The 25,528-nt window shown below is 31.4% G+C and overlaps 1 protein-coding gene across 1 annotated transcript in view; it reads right to left on the reverse strand.

The window, feature by feature from the left end:
- Nucleotides 1-1,261: 1,261 nt before the first annotated feature.
- LOC143057687 (exocyst complex component 8-like) overlaps nt 1,262-25,528 on the reverse strand; it is a 35,297-nt gene continuing 11,030 nt past the window's right edge. The window contains exons 3-16 of the mRNA XM_076231043.1: nt 25,163-25,258; nt 24,118-24,215; nt 22,257-22,399; nt 21,582-21,735; nt 20,693-20,816; nt 16,637-16,783; nt 16,072-16,123; nt 12,609-12,753; nt 11,427-11,607; nt 6,313-6,446; nt 5,713-5,832; nt 4,178-4,280; nt 2,908-3,098; nt 1,262-2,103 (exon numbers count right to left, since the gene is read on the reverse strand). Of these exons, the coding sequence (XP_076087158.1) occupies nt 1,942-2,103; nt 2,908-3,098; nt 4,178-4,280; nt 5,713-5,832; nt 6,313-6,446; nt 11,427-11,607; nt 12,609-12,753; nt 16,072-16,123; nt 16,637-16,783; nt 20,693-20,816; nt 21,582-21,735; nt 22,257-22,399; nt 24,118-24,215; nt 25,163-25,258 (1,850 nt within the window). The 3' untranslated portion in view covers nt 1,262-1,941. The remainder of the gene's footprint in view (nt 2,104-2,907; nt 3,099-4,177; nt 4,281-5,712; nt 5,833-6,312; nt 6,447-11,426; nt 11,608-12,608; nt 12,754-16,071; nt 16,124-16,636; nt 16,784-20,692; nt 20,817-21,581; nt 21,736-22,256; nt 22,400-24,117; nt 24,216-25,162; nt 25,259-25,528) is intronic.

Below are 25,528 nucleotides of genomic sequence, written 5' to 3' on the forward strand. Positions count from 1 at the left end.
TCTTTGCCCGTTTGTGTTTCTTTGTTGAAGGATTTTAGATGGTTAGAAATCACCTTTAGTTTTAAAGAGGCATACTTTTTATTGCAGAATTGTTGTACTTTTAGTTATGTAAAAATGAGGAGGCGTGGTATTTGATACTATTCACCAGTGTTAAAATAATGCACACGGTAATAAGCAAATATAAGCCACCATATGCCCTTTAACAATGAGAAAACACCATTTTGAAAGTCAGTTAAAGTATAAAGGCCCCCATCATGAAAAATGTGAAATGAATCAACAATTTCATTACAGTGGTCGGCATATTGTCAGGATTATGAATCAATGAGGTCATTGCTTGAAAGCCTTTTCAGATTTGAATGAATTGTGTCGATCTAAACTTTCATCTCAGAACATACCAGAGAAGGTTCAATCAGTAATCTAGCGGACTTGTACCTGTCAGTTGTCTCAATTCAATGCAGAGTGTACCAATAAATACATTAGAATATATATAGAAAAGTAAGGATTATTATTCTTATTCGTTAGTTTCTATCAAGTTGATTTTCCCCCTTAAAATCTGATAAATTCTGTTGTGTTTACAAAATATAAATATCAACACTAACACATACATGTGTCAGTGGAAACTGTCCACATCTTCACAGGAAACTAACTAAAAAAGCAAAACTCCAACCCTATAGAAGGTAGAAGCAGATGGATACAACCATGCTTTCCTTGATAAGAGGTTTGCTGCTCACAAGGGAGCTAATAAACTAAGAGTTCCAAATGGTCAAGTTGAAGTCATTCCTTTGTAAATTTTACGAACGCCATCACAAGTTGGTTTACCATTATAGAGTATTCATTTCACAGATGATATTGGATATGTACCTAATGTCGTAACTACAATCCTGTTCCCTTTTCAGGAATTTGTCCTACGAAATAAGACTATTTTGTACTAACATGAGCAAGACGACAGTTGCCATATATGGAGCAGGATCTGCTTACCATTCCAGAGCACATTAGATCATCCCCAGTTTTTGGTGGGGTTCAAGTTGCATAGTATTTAGTTTTCTATGTGTTATTGTGATTACTATTGTTTACCTTTTTCTTTTTTAGCCATGGCGTCAGTTAATTTTCTATCTATGAGTTTGAATGTCCCCCTGGTATCTTTCTCCCCTCTCTTAAAAACAATACACCACCTTCTATTGTAGGAAGGCACAAAAGTCAATTAGCAGGATATCATTTCCAAATAATATTAAAAAGATAAAATAACAATGAAAAAAAGATCTTCATATAATATCTTTAATTATTATCAAATAGCAAAATAAAAACAACTATTGCACTTTACATATCAAAATAAATGAGAAAAACTATAAATTATAACATATGTTATGTACATAAACTAAATCATCTTGGTTTTACTTTCTTTTCATAACAAATGATGTCTTTAAAATTTGTGATGATACATTAAGATTTGTTTTAATGTAAGTTTGTAATATTTGTAATCCAAACTTCTCATGATCAATTAGTGAGGATTCAATTCCACAACTTAAGCATAGTTACTTCACTTAAATTTGTTAATAGATAAAATTGCCTCAATTTGGTAACACCTATTTGAATTTAAATATTAAAAAAGGCTATAATCATATAAATCAGTATTTCTGATTTTGCAACAATTTTAAACATGTCCATCAAATCAATATAGAAAATGTTATTTTTTTTTTGTTTTTAGCAAAAATGAAATGATCAAAATAACCCCAAAATAATCTTTTAACAAATGCTCAAATTTGTGAAATATGGTAAAATCTGTGTTTTTATCAACACAACTGAGATAAAAACGGTTATTTGTACACTAATGCAGTTTAACCATTTGAGGATTTTCAACTATTATTTTGATCACTATAACAGTAATATTAACATTGTACAATACATGTTGGATCTGTATATTTTAATTATGGTTCTCTGAATTCAGCTACCAGATGATTTAGAGAGTGATTCTAGTTTTTTGTACTTTCCGCTGACAGACACTAATTGTTTTGGGAATGAGATTGATCTGGTTTTAAATTGTTCTTCCACTTTCTTCATTAAGGTCTCCAGGATATATTTGGCATTCTTCAATATAAACTTGTGCTGAAAAAGATAAAGATATGATAAGCAAATTACAGTCAACATGATCAATATAAACTTGAGCTGAAAAACATATAACAATCAACATTATATCAATACTGTTAAAAACATCACAAAAACTAGGCCATACCCCTGATGTCCTTTATAGCCTGGAACACTTCAAACATTACATGTCATATGATTAATTTTAATGATATATGCCTGCATCCGAGCTATCCATTATAATTGTATCATAGAGAGATTTGTTTTTGTTTAACTAAAGCTAATTGTACATTCCTTCTTTTTCCACTGATGTAATGAAAAAACTTTTATGGTTATTTGGGTTATAAATGGTTTTTTTTCTAAATGCCAAAAATTAAATTTAGAAAAATTTCGTTTTCAGAGAATTTGGTGTTGATTATCTCATCAATGTGTTAAACTTTTTTCTTTCTTATTTCAATCAATTTTAAAAAGATCTATGCAACAGAATGTTTACTTCAAACATATAATGGTAGCTGTTCCTTTGTTTTTGAGTATATTACAAATGTTCATTTGTATATATTTACTAATAGTTTTATTTACTAGAATACTGTAATAATTTTTTTCTTCAAAGAGAAAAATGAACGAAGACCATAAGATTCTACAGATATTTAGAACAACATATAGAATCAAAATTTTGTAATAACAAATTATCAAAGTTTTCACATGCATTGTATTATATCTTGTCTATTGACAGTTTCTCAATTCTAGGAAACAAGAGTTGTAGTAAGAAAATTCAAATCACCACTGAGCTAAATATGATTATTTGTAACACTTATTTGTGATTACCTCTGTTTTAAAATCTGGGTTTTTCAAACTATCTTCAAAGTGTAACAGTTGTGCTTTAAACACCTCAGTAATTGTATCTGTGATAAGGGGAGATAACTCCAAGGTGTGTAATGTCAACAAATCTCTTGTCATTGTCATACAAATCTTGGCAAACTGAGCTGTATTCATCGTAAGTGCCACAAAACAGTCACCTATGGATATATAAAAAGTCTTTCATAATACACAATATTTACAAATGATATAACAGTTTTTAAATGTCACAAGTAATATATCAGCATTCAGTAACATGCGTTAAAAAGCTTTAGTGATTTATTTAAAATTTGGGAGACGAGCATGATGACAATGTCAATTTCTGTAAAATAAATTATGATAACAAATGAAATTCAATTTTTACATTTTTTATATTTTCTTTCTTTTTAACTAATCATGCATCAGTTTTATGTTATTATTTGAAAATAAACAGGTTTTATTGAAAATTATGATTGATATGATATTCACTGAACTGATTTTTGCTCAATTCACATTTCTCTAAAATAAAGCAGCTTTAGTTGACTGAATAATTGTTAATATTAACAGAGTTTTTGCTTTAGGTAAATTGATATATAACAAGAATGTGTCCCTAGTACACGGATGCCCCACTCGCATTATCATTTTCTATGTTCAGTGGACTGTGAAATGGGTGTAAAAACTAATTTGGCATTAGAATTAGAAAGATCATACCATAAGAAACAAGTGTACTAAGTTTTAAGTTGATTGGACTTCAACTTCATCAAAATCTACTTTGACCAAAAACTTTAACCTCGAACGGGACAGATGGATGAACGAACAACGGTTGGATAGACGAACACTCACAGACCACAAAATATAATGCTTCTACTATAGTAGGTGGGGCATAAAAATCGAAAGTGTATGATGATCCTTAATTAAAGGTTAAATTGAATTATAAACCTATTCTATGTGTTGTTTCTGTACACAATCATCATGGTCATATTTCAGAAGGTAATTTTGATCATACAAATACATTACTACTAGTTTCTACATTTACATCATGTTTTTTTTTTGTTTAGTTTTCCTGTCAATTACAAAATGACTGCCATGACATAGCCAATAATGTTGAAAGGGCATTAAACATCAATTAATCAATCAATCAATCTATAGGTATAAATTGGAAGGCAGTTGACTTGGGGGATGATCATCAGGTGTAACGTTAATGTTGTTTTTTAATAATTAAACTGCAACTCGTCAGTGTAAAATAATATTGAATTCTTACTTTCTACATAAGGTTTAAGATCCAGACCAGCAGACATCATCTCTTCCAGGAATCTGCTACACTCTTTCTCTTTCAAATGATTCATTTTCCTCCATTTATCATCCTAATAAAACATGTATTTAAATTGAGTACTGGGTTAAAAAATAAATAAATGAATGAAATAGACATCTACAAAAGAAGCTACATATATCTTACTAATATATATTATTTAAATTATCAACTAACAAATACATAATCTACAGAAGCTATATATATTTCAATATTTCAGTAACAAATGATAGTTACTTGATTATGTAAAATTACCAAATGTTATTTTAGTGCTGTTCTAGATTTAACACATGGGGGCATGAAAAGTATAATATAAAATTGTCATTTTATTAAATTCTAAGGAAAAGCAAACACTGACAAATAATTGATAGACAACTTTCAAGTTCGAAGCATTTCTGTCAAATACATTAAACATCATCCTCATGTTAAGGAGCATTGTCACTTCTGTTCACCAATAGAGCAAGTGGTTGGAAAAATATGATGCTATATGGTAGGAATTAGTCAGCAAATTATCAGTGGCCGAGTGGTCTAAGTAGTTACTATTGTAATCACTAGCCAGTCAACCCTGAGATTGTGTGTTTGAATCCCACTCGTGCAGGTGCACTTGACTCCAATCTCAATTGACTAGGACTGTCAGTTTTCTCCGGGCACTCTGGCTTCCTCCACCAATAAAAACTAGCCGCCAAGAAATAGCCTTAAAGCGGTGCTTAAAAATGGTGTTAAAACACCAAAATTCAAATCAAATATTATTGATAATCAGAATTCAGCACTGCTGTCATTACCGAATTAAGATTTAGTAACTACGGAAAAAACATTATTTCTAGTATATCCTGCACAATAAAGATCACTAGGACACTTGATGATGGTTAATAGTGCAGGGATACAGGCTTTCCCTTAATCTGGTAAATGATGTCATTAAGGCACACATATCTGACAATTTTTTTCAGTGAAGGACATAACTCAAAGTTTTCTATTTGAATATCTTCCGTTCCTCTCACTTGGATCTATCTTGGAGTAAGTGTTATCTAATTACAAAGTTGTCTATTTGAATATCTTCTGATCCTCTTACTTGGATCTATCTTGGAGTAGGTGTTATCTAATTACAAAGTTGTCTATTTGAATATCTTCTGTTCCTCTAACTTGGATCTATCTTGGAGTAGGTGTTATCTAATTACAAAGTTTTCTATTTGAATACCTTCTGTTCCTCTCACTTGGATCTATCTTGGAGTAGGTGTTATCTAATTACTAGTAGTTATTTAATATATCTGTGACTTACCCATGTTTGTACCCATTTAGTTTAGACGTTATCCTTCATCAGTTTGTGTCTTTATTAGCTTACTTTAAGGTTCAGATTTTGCTCATTGTTGAAAGCCATATGGTGACCTGTTATTTTTCACATATTTGTACTTTGTTCTGTGGATAATGTTTCATTGGCAAGCAACCTTTTTCCAAGTTATATTTTTATTTCCTGATATAAAGAAACTTACATTCCCCCTATATTTTATTCCTTCAATCATCTGGTCTCTATTTTCTTGAACAACTCTCTCCAACTCTGGTGTTATCGTGTCCTCAAACACAAATGATACATCAAAACCAATACTACATAGCTAAAAATATAGAATAGAGATGGCATTCAGTAACTGCAATCCCCACAACTTACTCATTGTGTCTCTTACATTTTTTTATATCTGTATTACACTTTTTTATCTATATACTTTTGGTGGTAAATTATAAATAATGTCTGTCACGAAATAGAAGTTCCTTAAATTATAAGTTCTAAATGCGAAAAAAAAACTTGCAATAAAATTTGAATTAACAGTCTATATTGATTATCTAAATACTTCATTTATTAAGAGGGTGGTAAAGGGTTATTTTCGTGCAACATGTTTTGCCATTTTGATTTCATGTCGTCTGTAAAACAGGTTCGTTATTTGCTGTGTTTCGTGAAATCGGTAATAAGTTCAAGGTGCAAAACATTTTTAATTGTTCATTCATCGTTAAATGGCAATTTTATTTCAGGTTTTTCCGTGCAGATACCCCCCTTTTGCCCCTCTAATAGCTATATACTGATACTAAATAATCGGTACCTGTTCGTCACAATGTTGTCTGGCTGTCTGTACACATTCTGATATAACTGTTAACGTTGACTTGCCACCAAATACATGTCTATTGAATGTATTGACACACATTTCTAACTCTTCCTTGGCCCACACCACAAATGCTACAAATATATAAGACATAGGTTTGATTTAAAAATGTCTCCTTTCAAATGTATTGGATAATCCTAATTGATTGACACCAGAACTGCTACAGCAAATATTACATAACAAATATCATTAAATGGTATTAATTGTTCATGGACATTTGTTTTCTAGGTTTTGTCAAAGCTTTCAGCATTTTACTTTAATTAAATAAGTTATAAATGGGGAATGTGTCCTTTAGACATAGATGATGCCCCCGCTTGCATATCATATAAAGTTATAAATGGGGTATGTGTCCTTTAGACATAGATGATGCCCCCGCTTGCATATCATATAAAGTTATAAATGGGGAATGTGTCCATTAGACATATATGATGCCCCTGCTTGCATATCATATAAAGTTATAAATGGGGAATGTGTCCTTTAGACATAGATGATGCCCCCGCTTGCATATCATATAAAGTTATAAATGGGGAATGTGTCCATTAGACATAAATGATGCCCCTGCTTGCATATCATATAAAGTTATAAATGGGGAATGTGTCCTTTAGACAGAGATGATGCCCCCGCTTGCATATCATATAAAGTTATAAATGGGGAATGTGTCCTTTAGACATAGATGATGCCCCAGCTTGCATATCATATAAAGTTATAAATGGGGAATGTGTCCTTTAGACATAGATGATGCCCCCGCTTGCATATCATATAAAGTTATAAATTGGGAATGTGTCCTTTAGACATAGATGATGCCCCCGCTTGCATATCATATAAAGTTATAAATGGGGAATGTGTCCTTTAGACATAGATGATGCCCCCGCTTGCATATCATATAAAGTTATAAATGGGGAATGTGTCCTTTAGACATAGATGATGCCCCCGCTTGCATATCATATAAAGTTATAAATGGGGAATGTGTCCTTTAGACATATATGATGCCCCAGTTTGCATATCATATAAAGTTATAAATTGGGAATGTGTCCTTTAGACATAGATGATGCCCCCGCTTGCATATCATATAAAGTTATAAATGGGGAATGTGTCCTTTAGACATAGATGATGCCCCCGCTTGCATATCATATAAAGTTATAAATGGGGAATGTGTCCATTAGACATATATGATGCCCCTGCTTGCATATCATATAAAGTTATAAATGGGGAATGTGTCCTTTAGACAGAGATGATGCCCCCGCTTGCATATCATATAAAGTTATAAATGGGGAATGTGTCCTTTAGACATAGATGATGCCCCAGCTTGCATATCATATAAAGTTATAAATGGGGAATGTGTCCTTTAGACATAGATGATGCCCCCGCTTGCATATCATATAAAGTTATAAATGGGGAATGTGTCCTTTATACATAGATGATGCCCCTGCTTGCATATCATATAAAGTTATAAATGGGGAATGTGTCCTTTAGACATAGATGATGCCCCCGCTTGCATATCATATAAAGTTATAAATGGGGAATGTGTCCATTAGACATAGATGATGCCCCCGCTTGCATATCATATAAAGTTATAAATGGGGAATGTGTCCTTTAGACATAGATGATGCCCCCGCTTGCATATCATTTAAAGTTATAAATGGGGAATGTGTCCATTAGACATATATGATGCCCCCGCTTGCATATCATATGAAGTTATAAATGGGGAATGTGTCCTTTAGACATATATGATGCCCCAGCTTGCATATATAAAGTTATAAATGGGGAATGTGTCCTTTAGACATATATGATGCCCCTGCTTGCATATCATATAAAGTTATAAATGGGGAATGTGTCCTTTAGACATAGATGATGCCCCCGCTTGCATATCATATAAAGTTATAAATGGGGAATGTGTCCTTTAGACATAGATGATGCCCCAGCTTGCATATATAAAGTTATAAATGGGGAATGTGTCCTTTAGACATATATGATGCCCCTGCTTGCATATCATATAAAGTTATAAATGGGGAATGTGTCCTTTAGACATAGATGATGCCCCGGCTTGCATATATAAAGTTATAAAGGAGCATAACTGAAAAACAGTAAAAGTGATGCTACCCAAGTTTGTACTTGATCTCAGTTTTGTGGTATAACTATTATGTATAAGTATTATAACATTTGGTTGAGGCTAACTTAAGGGCATACAATACAGTTTTGTTCACGTATTTAAAGTTTGATGAAAATTTCCATATACAAGTAGGCTATTTTGTGCCTGATTAAATCAAATATGTAATAAAAAATATACCTTCATGTGCTACTTTTTGAGTTAAATGAAGTCGAAATTTTGTATATTTGTTCAAAATTCGGTTTTGTGGCCGTAATTTCCCTATCGAAAGAAAGCCATAACTTGTTTTATGGTGACTTGAATAACACCAGTATCACTCAGATTACAATTCTACCTTGACCGGTAAGTTTGTATTTAGCCTATAAAATACTTATTTAGCCTTGAGAATTGAAAGGTCAGTTTCCCATTCATACAATAGAGTTGATAAATTTGGCTTCATGCCATTTACCTTGTCCAAAATTAAGGTCACTTTATTGTTATTGTGATATTGTTAAAGTACTAAAGAACCCTTTATTCTGACCAATACTTAAAACTTTGTGCATCTTGATTTAATTGTTAAAAATCTGTTAATGTTGAATTTAGGGGTTATTTTAGGCCTTTCAATTGCATATTTCTTTACATGGTAGTTTTTTTTCAGATATAAAAAAAAACTATCTGCTTGACTGTTATAGAAATAGACTATGCTTGCAGGGTCTTGTTTTTTGTTTACACCAAATCTGACAGATTATTATTAAGTTGCAAAATATTTTAAATGAGAGCTGAAATTTTTTCTAACTTTAAATGTGCATTGAACAATGTTGAAGGTTAAAATAATCATAATGTGAACAAGAATGAAGAAAACATCTTGGTCCCAAAAAAACCCATCATCAACCAGGATATAATATTCCAAATTTTAATTTATTATACTAATATCAGTTGAAATCTCAAGCAACTATTTTGCATGTTTACAATGTAGGTCATGTCCCAACAGAAAATCAATGAGTTTGACAGTACAATGTACTCTTAGCACAAACACATAAGGTCACTGTGAAATAGACATCTAGGGCAAGAAACAGTCAGTTATACCAAACCAGTTTGACTAGATGTCTAGTTTAAAACCAGTTTGACTAGATGTGTCCTATATTTTGACAATGTAAATGACATGAGGACCTGCATGGGTTTTTTAATATCTGTATTCTTTAAATTTTTAGGGCATTTTTCTTTTAATAGCCTTAAAAATAACTATCATTCTGTAAAGCAAATTCTCATGAAAATGATTTTACTATATAGTCTTTCTGTTACAAGATTATTTATCAATTATGCACATTGATCATTATATTATCGGTATTGCATTACAGTTACCTAAGTTTCCTTTTTATTTTGCACATTTATTCTTTATACTTTTGCACTGCATTATTCTCTATTCTTTATTTTGTTGTTCATTTTCTCTATTCTCTATTTTTTGATGCTATTACATTTATTCTCTATTCTGTAAACCCCATTCTGACCCTTATAGGTAAACTTCTATTGTATGAATGGGATAAACTGACCTTTCAATTCTCAAGGCTAAATAAGTATTTTATAGGCTAAATACAAACTTACCTGTCAAGGTAGAATTGTAATCTGAGTGATATCGGTGTTATTCAAGTCACCATAAAGGATAAACACAAATTGTTTTTTGTTAAATAATTTGTAACTTCTGTATTTTATAAGTATCCTAAAAACTTATGCATTTTTTATTCAGAAATAACTCATATTTATCAAATGGTCATGAATAATTTTTTGCTGTATATTTATCAACATTAAAAAAAATTGCACTATTTACAGTTTTATAAAATTTGGTTCACATAATCACCTTGCAAAATGAAACAAAATATCGTTTTGAAAAATAGGGGTCCATGCACTCGTTTTCAAATTAAATCAGTTTGAATGATAAAAATCAGTTGAAAAATGCATCTTTTCCCGGTATGTCACAGTTTGACGTCGCGAAAATAACAATTTACATTAGCAATGTCATTACCTCCCCTGTAACTGTATCGTATGCCCTTAAGTTAGATAACAGAGACGAAAAATTCAGTAATTTTTCCATTTGTAAAAAACATGAAAAAGGCACCACCAAAATTAAATTTTGATCTGCATTTTGTTGAAACAAGCATTGTGTATAAGTTTCCTAACATTTGGATGAGGCAAACTAAAGTTAAAGAAAGGGAGATGAATAACAGCAATTTCTATGTTTATAAAGGGACATAACTCAAGAACAGTAAAAGTGACGACCCCCAATTTCAAACTTAGAACCGAAACCAACCTCAGGACGTACAGATGGACATACAGACACGCTGGTGGGGGCATAAAAAGAAATGTTGAACGACAATATGATAATGGTGTTACATAAATTTTATACAACATGTTTTCCTTCCCTTACCAGACATACAACCGTAATAATCTTGGAATGCCTTAGTAAACGCCTTGCCCGTCTCTGACAGACATGGGAAGTACATGTCACATAATCTTACCAGACATACAACCATAATGATCTTGGAATGCCTTTGTAAACTCCTTGCCCGTCTCTGATAGACATGGGAAGTACACGTCACATAATCTTACCAGACATACAACCATAATGATCTTGGAATGCCTTTGTAAACTCCTTGCCCGTCTCTGACAGACATGGGAAGTACACATCACATAATCTTACCAGACATACAACCATAATGATCTTGGAATGCCTTTGTAAACTCCTTGCCCGTCTCTGACAGACATGGGAAGTACACATCACATAATCTTACCAGACATACAACCATAATGATCTTGGAATGCCTTTGTAAACTCCTTGCCCGTCTCTGACAGACATGGGAAGTACACGTCACATAATCTTACCAGACATACAACCATAATGATCTTGGAATGCCTTTGTAAACTCCTTGCCCGTCTCTGACAGACATGGGAAGTACACATCACATAATCTTACCAGACATACAACCATAATGATCTTGGAATGCCTTTGTAAACTCCTTGCCCGTCTCTGACAGACATGGGAAGAACACATCACATAATCTCCTAATGTACAGGGTCGTTGCTCCTTCAAACTTTAACTGACGAATGTTGTACTTGATGATAGCACTACGGTTCTTCAAGAATAAATCACATGCCTGGAAAACAAAATATTTTTTTAATCAATTTTATCCTTTTTATTTAAGCCATTCTTTTATATTCAAATTAGCTATATAATAATATTTAACTTTGGATGTAACGCGTCTTCTAATTGTTATTTTGTTATCAGCCCATAGACATAATTTAGTCATGTGACCGTGACGTTATCAACGTTTTTTCATGGTTTTCTACGGTTTAAAATGGAATTTAGAATTTAGAATTAAATTATAAGAAATGACTGTAATATTTTTTCTGTCTATTCCAAATAACATAAAAAATGTGGTGCACACTGTTAAAAAACCCGCTACGCGCCTTATTCAGTGTGCACCAAATTTTTTATGTCATTTAATTGTTTTATTGTTCTGTAAAACTTTGGTGTTTTTTTTATACAAAATATAGACTCATTTTTTCAAGAGAAAGTATTTTGACCTAGAGATGTCTCATATCTTTTGTGTTGTGAGTAGCTGTCTCATTGACATATATGTAAAACTCTTTCTTTTTCTATGCATTCATTCTCTATTAAAATGTTAGTAATTTAAAATTTGGTTGACTTCTTCAAAATCTAACATTTAACATTCTTAATATACCTTTCATTTCAATTGATGCTGATCTGTGAAAACATACTTCTTCTACAATGTTACATGGGTTTTGATCCTTGTTGAAGGCCATACAGAGCGCCAGAGTTAATAAAATCTGGGTTAAATATTTGGTCTGATGGACAGTTGTCTCATTGGTAATCATTCCACATCTTCCTATGTATATAACTCTTTAGTGAAATTCATTATGAACTGTTTTCAATGTGTCCCAAATAAAGAAATTTTAGAAACAGTATGGGTATTTGTATAGATATGTATTGACAAACCTGAGCTGACTTCCCTAGTCTGATTAGTTGTGTAACAGCTCTCCTGGCAGCTCTAGGCCCACGCCCTCAGGGACCTCTCTGGTGATACCTGTAATCCCCCCATCAGACCCTCTATTGTACAGATATGTATTGACAAACCTGAGCTGACTTCCCTAGTCTGATCAGTTGTGTAACAGCTCTCCTGGCAGCTCTAGGTCCTCCCCTCAGGGACCTCTCTGGGGATACCTGTAATTCACCCATGAGACCCTCTGTCAATTGTTTGATTCGGTTGTCTATTCTGGATCTGAAATTGAGATGAAACATGAAACCTACATGCATGCTGCTTTTGAAGACTGCTGATTTCATATCACTGCAACAGTTGTACTATGGTTTATATATAGAAAGTATCATATTTATACATTTAACATTTACATTTGTAGGTAAAGTAATTGACTGGAAAATCCTAAAATATTGGGCAGTACAATACACCTCACCAACCAAACGGTTCCTCATAAAAAAGATAACCTTACTTGTGGTTTTATACATTAAAACAAAAGATTTCTTGAAGAGTCATGTTCATCTTTTTTCTGAATCCTTATGAGTATGATGAATCCAATCTGTTAATTTACACTTCATATAAAAAAATCTGTCTCCGGATGATGAATGACAGTCATGGGGTTACATTTAGCCACTAAAATTACAGGCTCCTGTCCTTCTCAAGTGCATACACATTTTAACCAGTAACACATTTAAAATATGATCAGCAAGAAAAATTTATGAACTAGGGTTATTAAAATATGACCCCAAAAGTGAAGTAAGATCTCTTTGAGACATGAGCAATATGAATGGCAATCTATGATTATGTGAACATATTTGGTATTTAGCAATCATGTTTATTTTAGAATAACGATCAATTATTGTTGTATGATTATTTTTAGAAAAGAGCCACTGACTTACCGTAATGCAACATGAGTCTGATCAGTTGTGTCCTTTAAAATATTCAAGTTTTCTTACTTGAAAAATTTGGAATTGATTGAAGATCTTTGACAATCTTAGTCCAGTCAAACTGAGTTTGAACCTCAAACTAATTGCAACAGAAAATGTTTTAGCTATAATCTATAGCATTAAGCCCCATATATACCTAGAAAAAAGTCCCCTAAAATCTAACTTGAGAAAAACTCAAAATTAGCATTTTTAATTTCTTATGGAAATTAACTTTGGAAAGGGAGATAACTCTGCAAAAATGAGTGTTTTTTGTCAGTTTTTTGTTGATTTTTAAAAAATTCACGTAGAGTATGATACTTTGATTGGGTTATAAGTTTGTATTTAACTAATGTCTATATTATATAATCTTCTGCTCATGAAATGTAGAAAACCGAATTGTTATGGGTATTTTTTATTTTTTTTGCACATTTTTTGACAAATGTATTGCTTAGTGAACATTCCAAAAAATTATGTGAATATTTGGTATTGTTAATTAATGTTAATATCTGTAAATTATATTTGTTCAGCATCTACCTTGTTCAAAAAAACTTTAAACCACAAAAAGAAGAATATATATATGCTTAATCAGTTTTATTCAATTTGAGATTCTTTACTTTAACATGCTGAAAAATCTAATAAATAGAAAAAACTAATGAATTATGAAATCTAGGTTGTAGCTTAATAAAAGATATGAAAACACCTTTAGAGTTGTTTGTAATACTCTAAAGACGGCTAAAATATCAAGAATCAATACATACTGTTGAATAGAAGCTGTCAAGTTAGAATTTTGTATCAATTTTTATTGATACTAGAACACACCCGCGAAATTGCGGGGAAATAGAGCGTATGTAAACTGTAAAAAGAATATACTGACTGGAGAATTTCAGGAGAGATATCAAAAGTCAAAGGTACTTAGGGACAGGGCACATTTTTTTGCCCTCCCCCTATTTTCCAAATACCGATTTGTATACCTTCTGTTTATCTGTACTCTATGAAAATGCATATATACTTTAATTACTATACAGAGAATATCAGGAGAGGTATCAAAAGTCAAAGGTACTTACATATATATATATATATATATATATATATATATACATCAGTGAACGCCATGAATAGTAAAGAGCCCCCCCCCCCCCCCCCCCCCCAAGATAACCATTGGAATTTATAGTAAATTATAACAAATACAGTTATTCATAGTAAATGTATGTATACAGAAATATATCCGCAGTGACCGCCGTTGATAGAAAACCATAGGCGGATCCCAGGCGGGGTGTTGAAAAATTTTTGTTGATTATATGGGGAATCACTGAAGCATGCGAGAAACGCCCCCCTCCTTTTAGGTCAGTCAGTGCCCCCTCCCTTATGAAAAGTTCTGGATCCGCCACTGTAAACTTATTGATAGTAAATAGCAAATATTATTCATTTTCGTTTTCCTCAAAATAACCCAAACTGAAACATGTTAAGCAAGTATGATACAGGCTAGAACTCAAAATGATAGCAGAAAGCAAATTTATATACTTATTCATAGTCTTTGTATGTTCAAGGTACAGAAAAGGAATTTATAAAAAAATTCAACAAATACAGTTATTCATAGTAAATGTATGTAAGTATGTACAGAAATATATCTGCAGTGACCGCCGTTGATTATAAACCATAGGCGGATCCCATAGGGGCCTGGAGGCCCTGCCCCCATTTTCGTTGAAAAAATTTGTTGATTATATGGGGAATCACTGAAGCATGAGAGGAACGCCCCCCCCCCTTTTAGGTCAGTCAGTGCCCCCCTCCCTTATGAAAAGTTCTGGATCCGCCACTGTAAACTAATTGATAGTAAATAGCAAATGTTATTCATTTTCGTCCACCCAAAATAACCCAAACTGAAACACGTTAAGAAAGGATGATACATGCTAGAACTCAAAAGGACAGCAGAAAGCAAATTTATATACTTTATTCATAGTCTTTGTATGTTCAAAGTGCAGAAAAACACAAACCGGAAGTCTAATCTGACTTACAGTTTTGTCCAATGACGGGAAAATATCCGGACGCATTCTTATGCGTTTTTATCCCAAAATAACCCCAACTGAATGATCATAAGAATGGATGACAAATGCGACTATACATGTTACCTATAGGACACAGAGGCATGATGATTAATTTATTGTGGAAGGAGGAGAAGCGACACCCAAAATGAGGTCTTCTCGTTTAATAGTATAGATTTCTGCCGTTTTTGCAGAGTTATCTCCCTTATCAATGAAACTCTCCATAGGAATTTTAAAATCGTAAATTTAGAGTTTTCCTAAAGTTAGATTTTTATCGGACTTTTTTCTGTGTATATTTGGGGTATAATGCTAAAGATAAAAATTTAAAAATCTTGTGTTGCAATTACTTCAAGGTTAGGGTCAAATTTATGCTGGACTATCTCTATTAAATTCATTTACCACTTTTGAGATTTTCGTTAGTTTTGTATATAAACAATCAGATCGAACAAAAGTAAAGTTATCCCAACTTAAAAAAAATCCTCTCATCTTTTAATGCAGTGTTATCTAGAGCATGTCACATTGTATAAATAGCTGCATGTTGAGGTTATTTGTATCAATGGGTTGATGTCACAAAGGTATATCTTTATCTCTGTAAATACCTGAATTCCTTAACTACTGGTACTTTTGGACAGTCTTTTAAATGTTCATTTACTGAAATACAAAAATTATATTTATAGCAATTAAAATTTAAAGGCAAGTGTATAATATTGCCACTTTGTGGTAACTTTATATCAGTATTTTGTCTTACATTTTAAATTTAGGCTTCAAACTGTCCTGCTTTTAAAAAAAATCTGTAGACATAAAACTGTGATTAATATCTAACCAAGACCTCTAGCCTTATTCATTACCATGATTACTAAAAATGTTGTGCATAAAGATATGACTGTGGATAAAATATCTTTGAAAAATAAGACTGTTGCTCATTTTTCATTTAGTAAAAAAAAATAAGCCATTTTATGTCAAGAATTTTAATTCAATATCTATATATTCAAAAGAATTGATAAAAGTTTGACAAAATTATTAATGTCCAAAAAAACTTAAACCATACACCATGTACACTGCACCTAAATATTGATGACACCATAACTTACGATCATTATGTGTGGCTTCCACATCATAAATATTACAGGCTTGACATTAATATATATACACAGTAACCAATACCTTTCTCTACTAAATCTACTGCTCCTTCAAAATCTCTTTGTGCTATACACATATCTAGATCTTCTGGAAGTTCTTGTATCCAATCAGCATTTAAACAATCTGTCTCTATGGCAACCATTGTTTCACTATCATCCTCAATTGGAAATGCTAATAAAAGAGAAGAAATAATGTAAAACAAAAATTCAGAATACCGATAATTAGTATAGAATGAAATATTATGCAACAAAATATGCCCTTTCTTAATTACTTAGTATTATCCATGAGTCCCTCAGAATTTGTAATTCACACAGAGAAGGGTGCTTGGGCCCTCTTAAACTTGCAGCTAGGTGGGAGTTTTTTTGGGCCAAAGTTGAAAGCCTCACTGTGACTTTAAGCATTATAATAGCACTGTCCTTTTGCTCTTTGCATGGTTTTTGCAGTGTATTGAATTTTTGAATGACAGATACCACATATCTATCCCTTGGTTTTTTTAATTTATCATCAAGTAATATTTTTAGCTTTTATGGTAGATCATAGGCATATATTTCCTCAGATAGAATTTTCGTGTACTTGGCCAAAATGAAGATTATATTATGCTTTTTTTTCAAAAATATCATAAAAGTAAGAGTCACTGTGCACTTTTTCTAGCTACAAGTGGTTTAAAATTACCAGAATTTTAAATGAAATATGAGACGATAGGATTTTTTATATGTTTTAAGAAAATACAAAAAAAGTGACACCAAACTTGTTTTCTTGTAAGGCCAAAATAAATTAATAGTGTGTTTCCGGTTTCCCGACCCTACCTCCCTTTTTGATGCCGACCCTAAACATTTTATTGACAAAAATAATTTTTTTTATTAAAAATCCCGATTTTTTGGTCTGTCCGGATCCAACTTTTCATTTAGAAAACTACAGATCTTTAAAATGTTTGATAGCAATGACCAATATGGACAAGTAAAGCGTTTCAAGAACCAATATTTTAAATAAACAAGCATGGCTTTTCTGACAACCGTGCTGCGTATTAGCTGTCAAATATGCGAAATGTGATGACATGGTTACAAATTATAATGATATTAATTCCGGATAATTACGATATGATGAATCTTTTTGGAGAACACCATGATGGACATATAGACAAAAAAAAATACGAAGTTGGCGCATTTTGCTCAACTTCTTTGCACAAGTACAAGCAACCAACAGTCAGAATCGTTTCAGGATGGACAGACTGTATCTAATTCTGCTGGTTATTAAATTGACAATTAATTTATTACAGAGTAAAATGAGATCAATTTACTGCTAAAGTCAATCCAGCTTTTGTTGTAAAAAATGTTCTTACAAATGTAACTTTTTTGTTGTAAAAAATTGTTCTCAGGACGCAACATAAACGGATGTTAATGCTTTTAAGCATTTGACTGTTTGAGTTAATGACGGCAAGGGGGCAGACAATGTGTAACGAGAAATAGAAAGCTTTCCCCAGTAGGCAGACATGGTGTATGATTCATGTTCATTTATAAATGAATCTGCCCCGGCACCATGTCTACTTTTATTCTTTAATATTTCTCTGGATGGTCCCACAACAGTTTATACTAGAGAAGGAAAAAAAATCATGTCCTATTAATCTACAATTTTTTCCATAGATTTAATAAGGCAAATATTTCTGCTGTCATCGATAGAAAAAAATAAAAAAGTTTTCATAAAATAAAATGTTTTACCTACCTACCCTACCTAATTTTTTTCAGGGTGAAATAGGAAACACACTATTTATTTATTTTGGCCTAACAAGTTAATAGTCCAGTCAATCTAACGTAAATTTGACCCTAACCTTGTAAGTAACTGCAACAGAAGATTTTTAAGTTTCAATCTTTAGCATTATACACCAAAAATACACAGAAAAAAAGTCCAATAAATCTAACTTGAGGAAAACTTAAAATCATGATTTTAAAATTCATATGGATATTTGCATTGATATGGGAGATAACTCTGCAAAAAGGCAGACATATCAATGAATCAGATTTACAAGTTTGTTTACTTGGTGATTTCAATGCACATTGTAGTAACTGTAATGAATATGTTGACATTGATAATAATATTCTTGACTTTTGTAATGTGCCAAATATTGAGCAAAGTCTTGTTAATAATTTACATATATTAGAGGAATGTGGTATCCCTGTTGTAAGACAGTCTCAAGATAAGCATAAGGTTGATAAATATGGCAAAAAATTATTAGAACTATGTAGAAGTTTAGAACTGTTCTTTGTTAATGGTAGAGTGGTTGAATTGTGTAAAAGATATTTTATTTGAATGTGGTTTTATTAATGCCTGGAATAATCAATATATATATAGATACAAATTGTCAGTTGTCTATAAATGTGAAACAGTATTACCACAATTTATTTGTAAATGAATGGAAGGCTCAGATATTTAATACCTCAAAATGTTTAAATTATAGAATGTACAAGTCTGAATTTGGTTTTGAAGATTATTTAACTACATTGCCTTTTGATCTAAGAATGAATTTGTGTAAATATAGGTGCAGTAATCATAGGTTACCTATTGAATGTGGTAGATTTTATAGCATTGATTGATCAGAAAGAATATGTGATTTATGTAACAGCAATGTGCTAGGAGATGAATTTCATTATATATATGATTGTACTTTCTTTAATGCTGAAAGGCTGAAATTTTTGCCTGCAGATATTTGTGAAGTTAAAAATACTATGAGTTTCTCTAATTTAATGAACAGCAAAGATAAATTTGTTCTTGTTGGCTTAGCCAAGTTCTGTTAAATTGTAATGTCAATTTACAAATGATATTTACCTTCCGATTTATTCATGCATTTGTAAATATGTTTGTTCATGCATTATATCTTATTTGTTATATTGTTGTACTATCATGCCTCATGTGAGGCCTTTAGTGAAATAAAATGTTTCAATGTTTCAATAAAATTTATTCAAAATTATCACTTTACGACTTTTGTTCAGCAGAATGTATTGATTCTTGATATTTTAGCCGTCTTAAGAGTATAACAAACAATTTTAAAGGTGTTTTCATATCTTTTATCAAGCTACAACCTAGATTTCATAATTCATTAGTTGACCATTATTAGACTTTTCAGCATGTCAAGGTAAAGAATCTCAAATTGAATAAAATTATAATTAAGGATATATTCTTCTTTTTGTGGTTTAGTTATTTTAAACAAGGTAGATCTTTGGTGAACAAATATAATTTACAGATATATACAATTATTGTATAATACCAAATATTCACATTATTTTTTTCAAAATGGTCACAAAGCCATAAATTTGCAATTTCTTTTAAGAAAAATGTGCCAAAAAAAATTAAAATACCCATAACACTTCGGTTTTTGTACATGTCATGTGCAGAAGATTATATAATATAGTCGAATATGAACTAATAACCCCATCAAAGTATCATATTTTACATGATTTTAAGAAAATCAACCAAAAACTGACATAAAAAAAACCTCATTTTTGCAGAGTTATCTCCCCTTCCAATGTTAATTTCAATAAGAAATTAAAAATGCAAAATTTGAGTTTTCCTCAAGTCAGATTTAATGAGACTTTTTTCTGTGTATATTTGGGGTTTAATGCTATAGATAAGAATTAAAACATTTTCTGTTGCAATTAGTTTGAGGTTCAAATTTAGTTTAACTGGACTTAAAGAATTTAAATTTCCTTATCAGTACAGTATAATTTTTATTACTAAAAGAGAAAAAGTAATCTCCCCTCAAATGTTTAAGTTGGAAAAACTGATTCTGAAAAACCCAAATATTTGGTATTTGTTTAAACATTTTGAATAATGCAATACATCACTCAGTTTTCTTTATATAAATAAACAGTCAAAACAATGAAACAGCAACCTAATGTTAATTAAAACCAAAAGACATTTAGAGGAAATAAACTCATCATAGATACCAGGACTAAATTTAGTATATACGCTAGACACGCGTTTCGACTACAAAAGACTCAACAGTGACGCTCGAATCCAAAAAAGTTAAAAAGGCAAAAAAAAGCATGCAGTCTTTAATATGTATACATGTATAGACTATAGCCTTACATTTTCTCTCCTCCTCTGGGGTATGTGCCTGTTGTTCAGCTAACAGTATAGCTGCCTCTTTCTTTTGTTTGTCTCTGGAAGCTTTAGCTTTCTTTGTTTCTTCTAGTATGTCTAACCAATGCCTCTACAACAAAATAATATTTTGGAATTTAGAATATTTGTATCGTGTAATCTTTTCCTAAATATTTTAAAACCTTGAGCTTTGTTGTGAATTAAATCATTTGAGCAGTTTTAAATTCAATATGAAAATCCAGATCTGATGGAAATTCTATGGTGGCCTCACCAGTTTGTTTATGTGGTGCTATAGAAACAACAGCACATAACTTGTTGCACTTCCCCCAATGTCACATCATGCGTGAACAGCATTTTTATAATATCAATATCATACATTTCTAGTCGGAAGAAATTTTGCTTCACGGTTCAACAGACTTCAGCTACGAACTAAACATTGAAATATTCTTGGCAGTTCAAACATTTATACTCAGTAGCAAAAGATTTGTCATATGATTACAAACATCTTGTTCAACAAGTTATACTTATATCTCAAATAATTGTGTCTGTTCAGAAACATACACTTCATTATTGTATTTCCCCTGTATAATTTTTTTACTCTTTTGTGTTCACAACTTGATTATATGTTTTGTTTGTTTCCATCTAGCTATATATATATAGTGTAACATTGTTAATTTTTTTAAATTTTACTCCTTGAGTATTACAATATGAAATGTTCTTATTTTGAACTAGGAAACAGAATGATATAAGCTAACAGCTTTTTTCTGGATCCTATTAATAATTCACTTGTAATCATATGTAAATGCCAATTTGTGTACATTACTTAACCTGAATTTAATTAATAAAATATGTTTACATTATTACTAATTACACGAACCTTTGCTTTAGCTCCATCAGCCTGATACATCTTAGCATCAGGAAACATCAGAATCTTAAATGCATTCTTTATAGGTCCAGCATCTCTAACATTAACTATAGCAAGACTGTCCAACTCATATAGTCCCTGGAACCTGTACCTTACAGGACCTCTCCTGAAAATAAATTTACATTAACTATAGCTAAAATGTCAAACTCATATAGACCTTGGAACCTGTACCTTACAGGACCTCTCCTGAAAAAAAAACAAGAAAGTGTAATTTCTATCAAAACAAACTTTTATCATCTAAAAATATACAGACATTGAATTTGGTAGCAAATCATAGCCTCCATCATATAAAGCTTATATTCCCTATTCCATGTAACTTTGATAGTTTTCGTTTAATTTATTCATATCTCTTTCGTACTCTTGACATAAGATATTTGTCTTCCTTTGTTGACTTTTTACTGTGGATTAATGTTCATTGGATATTTATGTGGCATTGGGTTGAAGTCTAAAATAACATTTATCCCACATTTTCTTAAATATTCATATGTGAATATATGATCTATTACTACCTATCTCACATCATCTTTTATTTATATATGCCATATAATGTGGATATAATGGGTCTATGGTGGTTAGTTGTTTCATTGGCGATAATACCACATCTTTTAATTTTATATATATATATACCTATTAGGAAGCCATGTAGCTATCATCAGACTATCATTCAGTAGGAAGGCATGGACTTTCTGTATTTGTGTGAATGATTCAGCATCCAGCTCAGCCAAGTCTCCATTGTGTATCAAATGTCGTCCTGGAACTTCTGTTACACTCTGTCAATAAATAACAAATCATTCAAAAAAGATTTTGTCACTTTCTACCTGAAATATTTTTTTAAATACACAAATCAGTGGACATCTCAACGAGACTGATTTTCTTGCTTGAGCTAGTACGAATTAAGTTGAAATAACCAATGATAATCTGTTTATTGCTGTTTGACCTATGATAATGTTGTTAATTTCATCAAAAATGGCATGTGTGTCGTGCCCTAAGTTCACTCTACTGTGCTGAGAAAAAAACTTATCAGTCAGTACAATCAAAAGAAAATTTAGTTAAATAGATATAACAGGTCTTTCACTGAAAACAGAATGTTGACACCTTTTATCATTTTTTTAACTACTAGTTTTTATCATAATTTTATCAAGTGGTAGTTTTTATGTCCTTTTTTTTTTAAATTGTGTGTAAATTAACTTGGTATAACTTTACTGTAAATTCAGAAATTATTGCAAGATTTTTATTAATGCGAATAATGCGACTGAGTGAGTATGGCAATAATAAGAACTCACATTCTTATATCTGATACATATATGTGTATGCAGATTTTCCTGTCATCCAAATAATAATCTCACATATTTGCAGTGTTTCCCCTGGTTCAATTATTTTTTTCGCCACCTCTTTCGCCAAAACAATATATTTTTCGCCAAGTAACATAAATATATTTTTTGTTAAAAATTTACCTTTATCTAACCCCCCTCCCCTTTCCCTTAAATAAGATGATTTTGACCCACTGTGTCTATGATTATTCTCTCAAACCCATTTTAGAGTCTAATGAATAAACACTAAACATATACCTTAAAACAACAATTTTTTTTTAACTTAAAAGGGAAAACTTTTCTAAATGAGGGGGCCACTATACTAAGAAGTGGTTTTTACAACAAAACAAAAGCTTTTATCACATGAAATTGATCCCTCATTTCATGTGTAGTCATTACATTGAAGGGTTACTCTCATTCCAGGGGTTGTTCCCAACCTTTTGGATAGATTTCTTCATAACGACAGTTTTCTTTTCTTGACCATCGTAAATGAAAAAGTTGAGACGTAAAACTATGCTTGAAACACTTGTGTCACTCAAACAACTTTAAAGTAGTCTCCCTTCTCAATTACCTATATGAAAGTCAAAGGATAATTAAAGTTTTAAATCAGAGATTTTTCTTGCTTTTGGACATTTTTCGTCACAACAACAGCTTTCTTTTCTAAACTATCTTTAAAAGGAGAGGAGACATCAAAAGTTTGCTTCAAACATGTGCATCGCAAAGTGGTAAATAAATTCTGTATGTGACATTTAGCAGAAGCCATTTAACCATATCATTTTGTCAAACAATTCAATTAACACCTTTATCAATTAGTCAAATTGTTGTTGATAGGTATAAAATGCAATCAGCTAATTATTGATTTTCTGTCCTAATCTTAATGACGTCAAGGTGAATTCCGAGTATTGTCTGATCGGGTAAAGTCTGAGAAACTCGAAAAAAGTAAATAAACAAGATGGAGGAAAATAAATTGTTATATATATTCTTTCGCAAATGATGAATTTTTATCGCCACAATTATTATTTTTTCGCAAATTGCGAAAATGGTGACCGCCAGCAGAAACCCTGCATATTTGTCAATTTTACAAAAATCGCAATAATAAATGCATGCAATAATTTCTGAATTTACAGTATTTGATAGAAATGTGTTCTATAAGCATGATAAACAAAGCAATGACTTACAGAACAGCCTTCAACTTTCTCCAACAGAAATGCCAGATTTTTCCTGGTATCTTCCTCTGGATTCTCTTGGCTTTGTTCTTTTGGCTGCTCAACAATAGCTATATAATAAAGAACAAAACAAATATTTAAGTTTTCTACATTTCACAATGCAAGAGAAAGGTATGAAAAATCAGTCTGAAAATTAAATCAACCTTTATATTTTTTCTGACCCTTAAACAATTAATAAAATAGAGTGTTGTAAAGTATAGCATTACAGATAACAACAAATTCTATAAATGAAAAAATAATTAAAATATATACCTAAAGACATCCATGCACAGACATGGACTAAATATTCAGTCTTGAAATGATTGTACTATTACTATGTATGATTTTGATTTGTATATCATATCTATTTACTACATGTAATCTGTTACTGTTTTATATGTTATTATTATGGTACATGTACATTGAACTATCATGTCTATATCATTGTGTTAATATGTTGTATGTTTGCTTTTTCTTCTTCTTTTTTTGTTGTCTTATTATTATTTTTTACTTGTATCATATATGAGGGTCTCAGGGAAGATTAGTAATTGTAACTAACTGTGTTTACCCTCTTTAAATAAAGAATTTATTATTATTATTTTTATTATTATTATACATTTTAAAATAACATGTTATGGTATTAATCTACTTTTTTTAAATTCTAGATCTAAACCCTCCCCTTTTTAATCTACCAGTTGTTCTATAAAAGCTGTTAAAGAACTTGACCGTGTGTTTATTGGTTGTTTAATCTTTCAAACTGTAAGCTATTAAAAAAACTAGATGCAGTTTACAGACACTGAGTACTGTTGTGAGTTTGTAGCTATCCTCAAAACAATTATTTACATCATTGCAAAAGAATTCTGATCCAGATAATATTAAAATTTATCAGTTAACTTGCTAAAACTCATATTTGATACTCTAAATTATTTAGCTATCATTTTCTTGACCCGGCTTAATTTCATTAATTTTGTTGTTCAGATGTTAACAAATTAAAGATGTGGTATTAAGCTAAACCAACCTTTATCACTAACTAGTGACATCTCCATCATTGATGACATCAAACTTTTCTCCTCTGTCAGAATGTGACTCAACTGGTACATCTCTCCTTCCAAAACTTCAAAATGATAATATAAATAAGTGAAATAAGTACAAGTGGGTATACTTAGGCTTCAAATTTCTAGACAAACATTTACTAAATACCAAGCCCCTTTAAGAACAAAAATTTAGGTTGTTGGTCTCACCTTAAATCGCTGATGTACTTCAATTATAAATCATGAATAAACCAAACCTCTGTTTTTTTATGGGAACTAATTTTTAGAACAAATATGCTAAGTTCAAGGGGGAGATAATTACAATAGACACTGCTGCAAATCAAGTAAATTCT

The sequence above is a fragment of the Mytilus galloprovincialis genome, chromosome 13 (assembly GCF_965363235.1).
Source record: "Mytilus galloprovincialis chromosome 13, xbMytGall1.hap1.1, whole genome shotgun sequence".
Taxonomy (NCBI): domain Eukaryota; kingdom Metazoa; phylum Mollusca; class Bivalvia; order Mytilida; family Mytilidae; genus Mytilus; species Mytilus galloprovincialis.